General features: G+C 52.3%; 1 protein-coding gene across 1 annotated transcript; it reads left to right on the forward strand.

The window, feature by feature from the left end:
* Positions 1-2,885: 2,885 nt before the first annotated feature.
* LOC106027255 (transport and Golgi organization protein 1 homolog) lies at positions 2,886-12,328 on the forward strand. Its single transcript, XM_063233300.1, has 17 exons — positions 2,886-3,138; positions 3,887-4,079; positions 4,977-5,218; positions 5,880-5,901; positions 7,062-7,111; positions 7,200-7,290; positions 7,407-7,545; positions 8,278-8,379; positions 9,040-9,094; positions 9,212-9,247; positions 9,304-9,392; positions 9,497-9,597; positions 9,683-9,826; positions 10,665-10,738; positions 11,568-11,724; positions 11,812-11,975; positions 12,032-12,328. Exons 1-17 carry the CDS (start codon positions 3,028-3,030, stop codon positions 12,326-12,328), a joined length of 2,067 nt encoding a protein of 688 aa, XP_063089370.1. The 5' UTR covers positions 2,886-3,027.

A 12,328-nucleotide genomic window follows, 5' to 3' on the forward strand; every position in this document is an offset into this window, starting at 1 on the left:
AGGGTACCTAGAAGTCAGCTGAATTACATCAAGTTGAATCTATTTCCTGTTTTATGTGATGTTTTGCTTACTAAACCAGAAGGGAATGATGCAGCAGTTCTGATATGTTTAGTTTTAGTAAAGTAGTTCACAGTTTCTTAAGATACACTTGTCTGTATTAAATCATAAGTACCATGATTTAATAGTAGGGGCTGGGTGGTGATATTGGTTTAATTTGGGGATCCTATGCAAACGCTCTTAGTTACTGGTGCAGAGTCAGCCTGGGAGGAGGTCAGAAAGTGAGCACCACAGGGCTCTGATTTTGGCATGGGTTGGGTTGAGTATAAGGAAGATGTGTTTGTCTGATTTGGAGGCACAGAGCTGGGAAGGACTGCTTAGTCTGTAGATAAATCAGAGTCATCTAGAATGAAGACCTCAAATTAAGAAGAAAAAGAGCCGGTGTGGCAGTGCACGTGTGTGATTCCAGCTAATTGGGAGACTGAGGCAGGAGGATTGCAAGTTCCGGCCCTGCTTGGGGGAAAGACTGTGAGCGTCTTTCTCTAAATAAATAAACAAATGGGGCTAACTAGGGTTGTAGCTCACAGCCCCTTCCCTCATTTCTGTAAATAATAAATATAAAGCATGGTTTAGTTTTACTGATTTGAGCCAAAATCTCAAGATGGCCAAATAGTCTAATAAGATAATTATTCTTCTGGGGATGTAGCTGAAACAAAACATGAAATATAGATGATATTTTCATGCACCCATCATTCAGATTTTTTAAAAACTCTAGTAAAAAATTGGTAGCAACCTATATTTCCACTGGTGTGGGCTGGAGATAGTGGATAGGTGAATTCCAGTGGATGTGTCTTTAAAATGGAGGTTTATGAAGTTATGCAAAATAATATTTAGGAGCAATTTAAAAGATAACCAGGGAGGATGTTTCTGGTAAAAGTTACAGTGTGTGCCTACCATCTAATTCCAAAGGTTTAAAAACACATGCCTAGAAAATAACTGGAAGGAAGTGTCCTAATAATACCAAACCTCCTTGTTTCTAGATGGGTTGAGCTAAGTGACTTTCTCTTTTTCATGCTTTTAAATTTATTATTTGCCAGTTGTGGAAAAAACCGCCACTTTAAACACATCTTGTTGTTTGAGGACAGGATGGAGTAGATGATTCATGTGGAGATTATTGTTGAGTACCTACCTGCCCCGTGTCAAGTGTTGGCTTAGATACCACTCTCACAAAATAACACCCAGCACCTGACTCTGGCACAGGCCACTGTGGAAGGCCAGGCTGTCTGGTGGAAAGTCTTGTGGTTTTTTTTTTTCTCTGTCATTTATGAGTTCAGCGTGGAGTCCTCAGTGGGTTGAGGTTTTCCAAATATCAAAGCCAGTGGAGAATCCCAGGATCCAGTCTTAATGACCTTGGTCATATGACCTTTGGACTCCTGGGGTGATTTTAAAGGAACCTGAGCATCAGGACTTGATCCACAAAGGGAGAATAGGGTGATGGAGACTCAGGAGTGACCTGTATGGGCTTGTGGAGGGGGTCTGCAGTAGTGCCTATAAAACGCTTTCATGGTTGTCAGGGGTAGGCAGGACCACTAGTGTTCATTTTTTTGTTTTTGGTACCGGGAATTGAACTCATGTACTTGCACTTGCCAGGCAAGTGCTTGAGCCGCTGAGCCAAATCCCTGGTCCTAGGTTTGGCCCCATAGGTAAATTCCCAGGGGCGGGGAAGATGACATCACGGTAAATTCCTAGGGGTGGGGGAGATAGGAGCTTCCTGGTTCCTGTTGAGGCTTTTCTGGCTGGAGTCCTGTCTGGGCCAAAACCCTTTCAAATTTAATTTGACATAATCTCTTTAAATGGTTGGCAGCGGTCATTTAGGGCTCTTGTTATTCCATACAGCGAGGCACCTTGGGAGAGTGCTGCACCCCATCTCTCCCCAGTGCTGTTCAGTTCAGGGCTCTGGCCAGCCACCTCAGCAAGCTTTTGTGCAGTTAGGAGCCATGCAGCTGTGTTCCCGTGGCACAGCTACTTACACATCTTTTCTGAGCCTCACTAGCTTATTCTCCGTGTGTTTTGTTTCTGTAGGCAGGGGCTGAACAAGCGTTGTGTGTTTTCACTTCAGTTAGATTTTATTGGTACATTTGGGACATACCTAATGATCATCATAGAGGATTTGTACCTCTACATGGTACTGTTTACTTTCCCATTCCCCTACCCTCCCTTCAACGTTCCTCCCCTTATCCATTTACAAACTTTCCTTTCCACGTTTTCTGTTTTGTGTTAAGTAATCAGATTTACAGTCTTTTCCCTTTTTGTTTCTTGATTTTTGAGACATAATCAGGAAAGACCTGTTGAATACATAGAAAAAAAAATCACCCAACGCTTTTTTGATATAGTCGTTTGTTTCTCCCATCAGTTGCTGATCCTTTTAATCCACACTGTGAATAACGAGGGGAAGCTCCGTCACCTACAATACCAGCCACCTGCGACTGGGCCCTGGCTCTGAGGTGAGCCGCCGCACCAGGGGTCTGCACCCTGAACTTTGACGCGTGGCCCCACCCCACCCAGGCGAAGGTGCCAACCAGGCCAGCAGCCACGTAGCGGTGTGCCAGGCCTAGTGCCCAGGTCCAGCGGTGAAGGTGCCTGAGCTCGGTGCCCTAGCGCGGCTACTGGCCAGCCTTGCTCTGCAGCTAGGTGACCCTGGGACCCCGCCCCCGGCCACCCTCATTGGGCACTCCACCCACCGGCCTCCTTCATTGGATGCTCCTGCCCCGCCCCCACGCGGTGTCCAGCTTTCGCCCCGCCCCCTCTGTGAAGCCCTGCAGCTTTGTGGTCGTCCTGGATACCCTCTGTTACCTACGTTTACGATTCATAGCGCAGCACGAAGCGGAAGGTGTAGCTGTGCAGTTCCGCCCTCTGCTGCCTCTGCCACTGGGAAAGACTTCTTTGCCACTGCTGGGTCCGGCCAGGTTGGGCCAGGTCCTGCCCGGTCCTGCCCGGTCCGGCCAGGTCCGCAGCGAGCGGTCCTTCGCTATGGACACGGTATCAGCCACTGTAGCCTGGGTCTTCACGTCCCCGGGCACCCCCGAGCTGCTGAAGCCCCTGTCGAAGCTGTATTCGGCCTTTGTAACCCTGCTACTGAAGGTGAGGCGGGGGAACCAGGGTTGGGCAAGGGGCGCTGGTCGCCCGCTGGTGGGACGGTCCCTTCGGAAGAGCCGTACCCAATGGGCAGGAGCCGGCAGGAGCGTGGTGTGGGCTGCAGAGGGCCGGGCTGAGGGAGCGGCATGGTCTGAAGCCAGCCATCGCCTTGGGAGCCACGTTCACGCCCCACCTGTTTCCTCGCACGGATTGTTTCATGAGGGTGCAGCAAATTGACATGCAGCCTCCTGGAGGAGTGATGCCTGATTTGTGGTGATCATTGTCATAGTGCTTTTGTTTGCAGATGCAAAAACCGATGGCTTCTATCATGTATTTACAATGTGGGGTGTGTGTGTGTGTGTGTGTGTGTGTGTGTGTGTGTGTGTGTGTATGTGTGTGTGTGAGAGAGAGAGAGAGAGAGAGAGAGAGAGAGAGAGAGAGAGTGTGCATGCACGCATGTGCAGTAATAGAAAACAGCTCACCTAAGCGTGATCTGGGCCATGTGTGAGACACCGTGAAGAAGAAGGGCTGTTGGCCAACTGGGAAATAGGCTCAACTCACTCCCTAAGTTTAGAGAGTCCACATACAGGACAAGAACGTGAGCCTGACTGTATCCCCTTTCCGGAAGTTTCTACAGGGCACCTGGAAGTTGGTTTAGACTATGGAGAGTAGATTGAGAGTATCTGTGATGATCCTTTGTGATTGCTCCGCCAGTTCTGTTAACGTTTCCGTTATTTGTGCCCTTCCTTTTCAGCTGGTTGCAGTGTTACCTGAGAATCTCCAGCCCGGGCCTGGAGACTTTTATGGGCTCCCCTGGGAGCCTGTATTGCTCACTACCTGTGTTGGAATCCTTATGCTTGTGATTTTCTTGTGGAGGAATGTTTTTCCAGTGAGTGAATTAACTTGTTCTTTGACTTCTGAATATATTGAGGATTCTATTATCATTGGCCCTTTCAGTTATTAACATAAACAAATCAGTGGTTATAATTCAAGTTAGTTTTCTGAAATAATTTAATCTTGGTACTGGCAAAGACTTAAGAGCAAGCTAACCATACCCACTTGTTAGTAGAGTTGGTGACTCGTACAGCCATCCTGAAAAGCAGTTTAATAATTCTATATATCATAAGCCTTTAAAATGGGATACAAAACAGGATAAGAAATATAAATTGCTTTTATATGGTATGATAACATCAGTAAGTGATCTTAAAGAAATAAATTACATGTTAAGATTTTATACAAAGGTATTAGATGTAGTATTTAATACAGTAATAACTTGGTGAAACCTAAATGATCTATATTTGGGAATATCATGTTTCACCTTATTTATATCCACAGAACAGAATATTAGGCTGCTGTATGTATTTCAAAGGCAGGGGACAAAGAAGGTGTTCACGATTTAATGTGAAGTGGGAAAAGGGGAAACAGACCGTGAGGTACTGATGAACTGTGCTGTAGAAACATACAGGGCAAGAAATACAGTAAGATGGTAGAAATGTCCAGGCAAGATCAGGCAGAGTGGTGTGTGCATTCCTGTGGCCCTGGGGGAGAGGGAGGCTGAGACAGGAGAAGTGCAAGTTTGAGCCCAGCCTGGGCAACTTGGTCACTTACCAAGAGCCTGTCTCAAGAATAATGGGAAGGCTGAGAATGTAGTTCATTGTGAAGGCCCCGTCCCAGGTACCACCAAAACCAACCCCAAAACAGCACCCTATGAAAGATTCCTGTGAGGACTTCTGGAATCTCACCGAACAGCTTCTTGGATAAAAGCATGCCTGGAAGGGTTAGCAGAGTGTTTGGGGGTGAAAAGGTGCTGTTTCCCCTGCTCCTCTCCTTTGGTTCCCCTGCAGCTGCTACCCAGCAGGGCTCTCAGGCTCCGCCCTGCAGCTTCACACCCTGCCCCGGGCTCACTTCCTCCCACTCCCTGAGGTCACATGGCTCTGAGGGGACACTCCTGATCCTGGAGAGCACAGTCGCCCTCCCCCCCACGCCCCTCAGCTGGCACTGCGCTCTGCTGTCCTATACTGTTTATAGCACTCGGAAGGAGAAGACAGAGTCTGCATTACAGAGAAGTGCAGTGATCGCTGCTGTGGTATTTAATTAGTTGCAGTTTAGGATTTATGACCCCAGAAGGCACCGGGAGGAAGACCTGGGTCTGTGCTCTTCCTGGAAGCCGTTAGCTGTCATTTCTCTGTGTTCTTCTGGTGTCTTCCCTTCTGCTTAGATTTACTACTGTTTTTGTAGTCTTGGGAAATCAGATGAGGTGTATTAGATTATTTCTTAATTGAGTCAATAGATCACTTGAAATAGGGTTTCTGAGGTATCTTCCAGTGGGTGAGAGAGGCGTATCTTAGTGCAAAGGTCATGCTGGTAATCTCGCTCGCCAGTCTTCCATATGGTCACCAATTTCTAGACTGCATGCTTGCTTTTGGGATTGTCAAGTAATTTTGAGTAAGTAAATCAATGTGTGTATTATAAAAACAAGCATTTCACTGTTGAAGCCAAATGCTCATCTCAGAAGCCTGGTGTTCACTTGGTCCTGGCACACAAGCCTGTGTGTAGCTGTGAAGTAAGACATGCTCCTTACTCTTCCTCTGTATCAGAGGCTATTTATAATACATTTTTAGTTGTATGGGTTTATTCTGAACTAAAGTTACTAAATTTTCACTTGGTTATGATCCTGACTTGTGTTAGGAACTATGCATTCCTTTTAATCAAATGTTTGACATCAAATTTCTCTCTTTCTCTTCTAGGTAAAGGAGAGAATATACCAAGGTAAATCTCTTCCTGTTGGTGTTTGGGAGGGCTTTTAGGCAGGCTAGGAGTGACAGTGACTTTGGTGTCTGATTTGACTCACTAACTGCTCCACATTTTACTGTTGCTACTAACCATGGTATAGTGGGGAGGGTGATGGTACCGGCTGAGGTAGGAGATGTGGGTGCAGGGGTGACTGCTTACTTGGAGCAGACAGAGCGTGGCTGGAGCACACAGGTGTAGAGAGAGGACAGTGTGTCTGTGCTAGGGACACCTCGGCCCCTATAGGTTTATCAGCACAGGAGCTCAAGAGACAGCAGTGTAGTTCTGTAGCCTAAAGTTTCTTTTTCTCATAGCAAATGACATTCATATGAAGTGATCCAACTTAATGTCATGTGACACCCTGTTGTCCTAGCAGCCCACTGTTCAGATTGTCTTGGGGTTTGGTGATCTCTGGGCTGAGGCAGCTTCTTCACATGGCAACCCCAGGGACTCTTTGTTCTTGGGCCAGCCATGCCCTGGCCCTGCACGTGTGGTCGGTTTGCAGCTTCAATGGCTCCCAACATCTGAATAATTCGTACTTATGTCTGGGTCACTGGGGTGCAGTAGCAGCAGGCAAGCAGGGAAAGCTGCTTTTCCACCCCTTGAGAACTGGATGTGTACGCTGGAGCCTTTGCCTTTGTGTCAGCCTCTGTGCCAGAGAAGAAACTCACTCAGCTTTCTGGAGATGACACACGGGTCCGTACTCATGGCCTCTGCTGTTCTGTGGTTCTCAGGCACTTGGCCAGGGTCACCTAGAGTGTGGGGATGGGGAGCCACAGCCCAGGCTGTGAGGGCAGAGGCTGGAGAGCAGCAGGGTCTGAGATGAGGAAAGTGGTCAGGGTGCTGCCCCAGCTGCAGAGGGTGCTCAGAGTGCAAGTCTGGACCCACGCCGGCCAGCTCCCCCTAGACCATCATGTGGCAGAGCTAGGCTTGCTCAGCCACAGGCCAGGTGGCATGCTGTCTTGGCAGGAGCTCACAAAATCTAAGGGTGCAGTTGTCATGAAAGTCAGTGTGTCAGTTCTGTTGGTGAATTGTTTTTCTTTACAGTGTTTCATGAGCATTAATTTAGTTTGTGGAAGTCAAGACAACAGTGTTAGAAACGGCACAGGAAGACACAGCCACACTTGTTCTCTTTGTAGGTGGGGAAAATAAAAAGGCTCACATGCAGCAGCTGATGGATGTCTCCCGGGTGAGTCCCTTCACAGAGCCCCCCAGGGGCCCATGAGTCCTGACTGAGCCTTACTTTCAAGCCTGTGCCCCTCCCTCACAATTTTCAGACACATCCCACAATATCCATATTTCAGAAAGATCTCCAACTCCTGCAGTTGAAGCTGAGAGCCTCCCTGTCTGCCAAATGTGATCTGGAAGGTAGGTCCCTGACCGCATGGTGGTCAGGCTGAGTGCCGGCATGAATGAGGCAGGGGTGCTGGGAGCCTGGTTCTGTGTCTTTGGCGGTGCCCTTGGTGACGTGTCTCACCTCCCAGACCAGATCATGGAGCTAGGTGAGGACTGCGGCACGCTGCAGGCAGACAAGGCCTGGCTGGAGGAGGAGTTTAGCATGCTGCAGCAGAAGGTGGAGATCCTGAAGGAGCTGTCCCACCAGAAGGAGCTGGAGCTGCAGAAGTGAGTCCCAGAGATTTTGCCCAGTGTCTCATGCTGGCCATTCCTGTCACTTCTGATTGTCTAGCAGCTTCGACATGCAGTGATCATAGAGGAAACTTGGGGCCCAGGGTGATGCTGGCTTCCTGTGATGGCGACCTGAGGCTGCTCCTGCCTGTCCACCGTCACCATCATCCAGCTAGCAGTTGGGCCAAGCGTCCCTGCCTCTGTAGCCTCAGCTCCACTGCTTGTTTCTTAAAGCCTAGGGATTTGTCGAGGGCTCAGTTCAGCATCTTTGGCATTGTCCTGCATGTGTGGATTGAAGGAGGGCAGCACTGGCCTCTGGGGCCCACATTTCACTTTCTGGCTGGGGCCAAGTCTCCCATCCACCCATTTGGCCTATCTTGTGTGCTTATCATGGCCTAGGTCTAGAGAAACAGCTCTTCCCAGACAGTATGTGGGGAGGGGAGGGTAGACTCCACCTATTGCTTTCCCAGCAGCTCTGCTGGACAATCCTGGCTTCCCTCGGGGTACACTCATCTCCCACACGGGCAGCTAGAGCCTGGCGCATGCTGTGATCTTAGCTTGTTCTGTTTGCCGATTAGACAATTACAAGGAGAGGTGAGAGAATATAAGAACACAAGCAAATGGCCCAGAGCCTGGAGCTTGACTACCCTCCTGAAACCCCGTGCCTGCTGCTGGGTGGGGAAGTGGCCTGTGGGCCGAGTTCAGCCCTGGCAGCTGCCTTTCTCCTAGAATATTGAGTCAGGCGGATTGTGCACAGCAGCAGCGAGAGCAGGCGTTGTTGGCTGTGGATGAGAAGGTGGTGCCGGCCACAGAGGAGGTGAAAATCTACAAGTGAGTGTGGCGTCCGAGACAGAGGAACTGGGCTGAGTTGCTTTGTTACATAGAAGAGATGGGCACAGAAGCACATGAGAAGCCCAAGAATGGAATGTATTTAACTCACACGGGGAGGGGTTCTACGTTAACAGACAGAAGCTTGTTAACAGCGAAGCTCCTTTGCAGATGTGTCCTGTGCCCATTTTTAGGAAATCGGCCTGCTTCTGTCACACGTCCACACCCACCAGAGTCTCAGTGCTCCGACAGACCGGGGGCAGCATTTTGAGTCATTTCTTGTGGCTATAATTTGAGGGGAAAACCTTTTTTTTTTTTTATCAGTACCGGGGATCAAACTTACGACTGCCCGCCTGCTTTGCAAGGCAGGTGCTTATGCCGCTGAGCTAAATCCCCAGCCCCTGAGGGGAAAACCTTTATGGGGAAGGTAGCCTTAGCCAGATTATTTTGAGAATGTTATTCAAGGACAGTTAAGGAAATTGACAAGTTGTCAACTCATAATCTCTTCTAGGCATTAAATGAAAAATCAGGAAACTGAGGTTCACACTGCACTCATCACGTTATGAAATGTTTCTGTATGATGAAGTCTTTAAAGGTCAGACATGGTCAGATTGTTTCAGAATTTATTCAATTCTAACTGCTAAGTATTATTTTTAGGTGGTGAATCGGTGAAATGGAAGCAGAATTAGAGAAAACAGAGCATTCATTTAAAAACCAGGCAAGGAATAGCGTGCGCTGTGGTGACAGCATCCATTAATCCCCCACACAGGAGTCATGGAGGGCTGCAGCCCAGGTGACTGGTCCCTCAACCTGCGTCTTGCCTGTTCTCTTTCAGCTTGCTACTGAGAAGAAAAAAGCCCATGAGAACTGGGTAAGAGCCTCCGCCTCGCCTCGACCTCTCCAGCTTCACTCAGCCACTGTGCTGAGCTGGCCTCTCTGTCTCCACAACTCAGAGCCCGAAATGCAGAGCGCCTGGTGGCAGATGAGAAGCGGCAGGCTGCCAACCTGCGGCAGAGGTTAGCAGCGCGTGGCGCGATGCGTGGCGTGATGCGTGGCGCCCACGTTTCAGCCCACTCAGGGTGGCTATGGTCACCCCCAGCCCTACTGTGTCTGTGTGCAGGCTGGTGGAAATTACCCAGAAGCTGGATATGCTTAAAGAGGAGCCTGGGATCATCAAGCGGATGCCGGACTGTCCTGGAGTGCAGAACGCGCCCCACAGAGGTGGGCACTCTGTCCTTCTGAGTGGGACTCGGGGAACTTAGCCACTGCAGAGAACGGGTAACCAGCGCGTGTGTTGTCTCCTCAGGTCCCCTGAGCCAGAAGGGCTGCTTTAGCCAGTCCCCTGAGAGTGGCGGTGAGTGCTCCCTGCCCCCAGGCGCAGAGCCTCCTGGATGGCTGCCCTCTGGGAGCCTGAACTTCGCATGCTGCGACATTGCCAGAGCAGACTTCGGTGAGCCTCTCCGGGGCCTCGAGTCCCGGACTCCGGGACACCATGCTGCCTTGCCCCGGGCATGGTTCCCTGAGCTCTGGTACAGAGCCCGGGTACTCCCGGCTCGGGTTTCCACTTAGCCCTGGGCCCTGTGCAGGCCCACCTCGATTGCAGTGCAGGAGCAGGGTCCTGGGAGCAGTCGCCCACCCCGTCACTCCCAACCCTCTCTGGCTGTGGCATGGCAGAGGCCGCAGTGTCGCCCTCTCCCTCTCTGCACAGTGTTCAATGAGTGGGCGCACTTTCGTCACCACTCACCTCCAGGCCACCAGGGATGGCTCCTGAGCTAGGCAGGTCCGCATGTTACTGGTTCTGTGTGCTGCTCCCAAAGCACGTGGCCGCTGTGTGCGGGCTCAGTCTTCCGCGGCCCTGTTTTCCTCCTCCATAGCCTGAGACCTAAAGCAGCCTCCTCCTCTGGCTTGGGCTGCCACAGCACAGCTTTCCCAGCTCTCCAGGTCTGAGAAGTGCTGACCAGGTGGAGCCCATGCAGGCTCAGAGGCCTCCTTCGACCCCCCCACCCCCACTGCCACCCCCACTTGATGCCTGCTGAGTGAGCCTGGTACCTCTGGCTCCACTCGAGGGCTCCCTGGCCTCCTGCCTCCCACGGGCCTTGCAGCTGCCTGTCAGAGGCAGCCATGCCTCTGCTCCCTCCAGGGACTGTCCGTGGGGCTCTGTAGTGTTCCCAAGGGCACTTCCGAGGGCGTGCCCGTGGCCTCTTCCGATCTTCGTCCTCATCCTCATCCTTGTCCCCGTCCTCATCCTCGTCCTGGGAAAGTCCTCTGAATGCCTTCTCTGCCCCCAGATCCCGGCCCTGGCCCCGTGGCCAACAGCAGCTCCCGCGGTTCCTCCCCAGCGAAGGACATGGACAACGCCAAGGTGAGCCTGGAGCCCGTGCCTGGGCCCGAGCTGCTCCATGGGCCCTCGGTTTCCCCTCTGTTCTCCAGCTGGCCTGGGCGTGACGACCCCGCTGACTAGGTCACCATCTGACTGGGCCTTCACTGAGGCTCGGGCCGCGTGCTGAGTGCTGGGGCACAGCACACCTCACGCCCCTGCCTTGAGTGTTTGGTCAAGCTGGACTTGACCTCACAGTACCCAGAGCCCACCTGCAGTTCCCTAGCAGTCCTCCCACCTCAGCCTCCCGAGTGCAGGATGACCGGTGTGCATAGCCACACTCGCGTGCTCTTGATTTTTGGGAGCAGCTGTTGGGGTCCTCAGGGTCTGTGCTAGGCAGACCCCTTGCAATGATCGGGATGAGGTGGGTGTGGGCTCTTGTGGAAGTGGGAAGCCGGTTCCAGGGCCCCTTGAATCCGACCCCGGGCGGCCAAGGCTGCTGCCTTGGCAGCCTTCACACCGCATGGGGCCGCCTGCAATGGTCAGAGCTCCATGGACTGCCTTCCAAGCAGCCCAGGCCCAGGTTCCTCCACCAGCCCCTCCCTGTGCAGTGTCAACTGGCCGAGGCAGCTTTCTGTTCTCCCCAGCGACCCCGGGTCCCTGGGAGCCCTTGTGTCGTCCCTGTCGGGCCCAGGGCCACGCTCAAGCTGGCAAGAGTCCACCACATGCAAGTGGGGACAGTGTGGTGACCATGCTCGCTGCGTGGTGTGCTGCTCAAGAGGGGCTGGAAGGGTCTGGGGATCCCTTGACTCCTCTCGGGACGGGCACCCGGTGTCACTGCCAAGATCGAAACTGGGCCTGCTTCTGTTCGCAGGTGAGCATGGCCGTGAAGGGGCCCCCAGCCCATCCAGGGCCCCTGTTCCTGGGAGGCCCCATGCCGCCCCACGTGGGCTATGGGTCACCGCTGTCACCACTGCTCTGCAGGCCCTTCGGGCCTCGGCCGATGCCTCCTAGGCCACCGCCACCATTCGGTACGGTAGGACACTTGGGCCAGCACCACCGCCTACCCTGTCCTCTCGCCTACCCTGTCCTCTCTCCTCTCCTGTCCTGATCGGCAGCTGCAGCCCGCCAGACTCGAAGCACGAGGCCCAGCACTCTGAGCCCAGTGCAGCCTCCACAGCTGCTTGGACCAGAAGGGCCCTTCCGACAGAGCCGAAGTGCCAGTCTCACCGGGGTGGTCACCCGGGACACCACCAGGCGGCTGGCACTGGGAGAAGGGAGGGTCAGGCTGTGGTTGAGCCTTACTGAGCCTCAGTTTTCCTTATCTGTGAAGTCCAGTGCATCACTCGACTTCCTGGTGCAGGGGAAGGGAAACCCTTGCAGCAGACCTGGGCTGCTCCTCAGGACGTGTATGCATGTCCCTCTTGCTTTCCAGTCGCACGCATGGGCCCACCACTGGGCTTAAGAGACTATGCGCCCGGCATGCTGCCCAGACGCCACGACCTGACACTACATCCCCGAGAGTTCTTGCCGGAACCTGTGCCATTCAGGCCTCCAGGCCCGCTCGGCGCCCGAGCATATTTCATTTCGGATCCGCGAATGCCACCACCACCCGCTGGGCTCCAAGACTACTGA

This window comes from Cavia porcellus, unplaced genomic scaffold, assembly GCF_034190915.1.
Source record: "Cavia porcellus strain 051 isolate PalLab524CR breed Dunkin Hartley unplaced genomic scaffold, mCavPor4.1 scaffold_22, whole genome shotgun sequence".
NCBI lineage: Eukaryota > Metazoa > Chordata > Mammalia > Rodentia > Caviidae > Cavia > Cavia porcellus.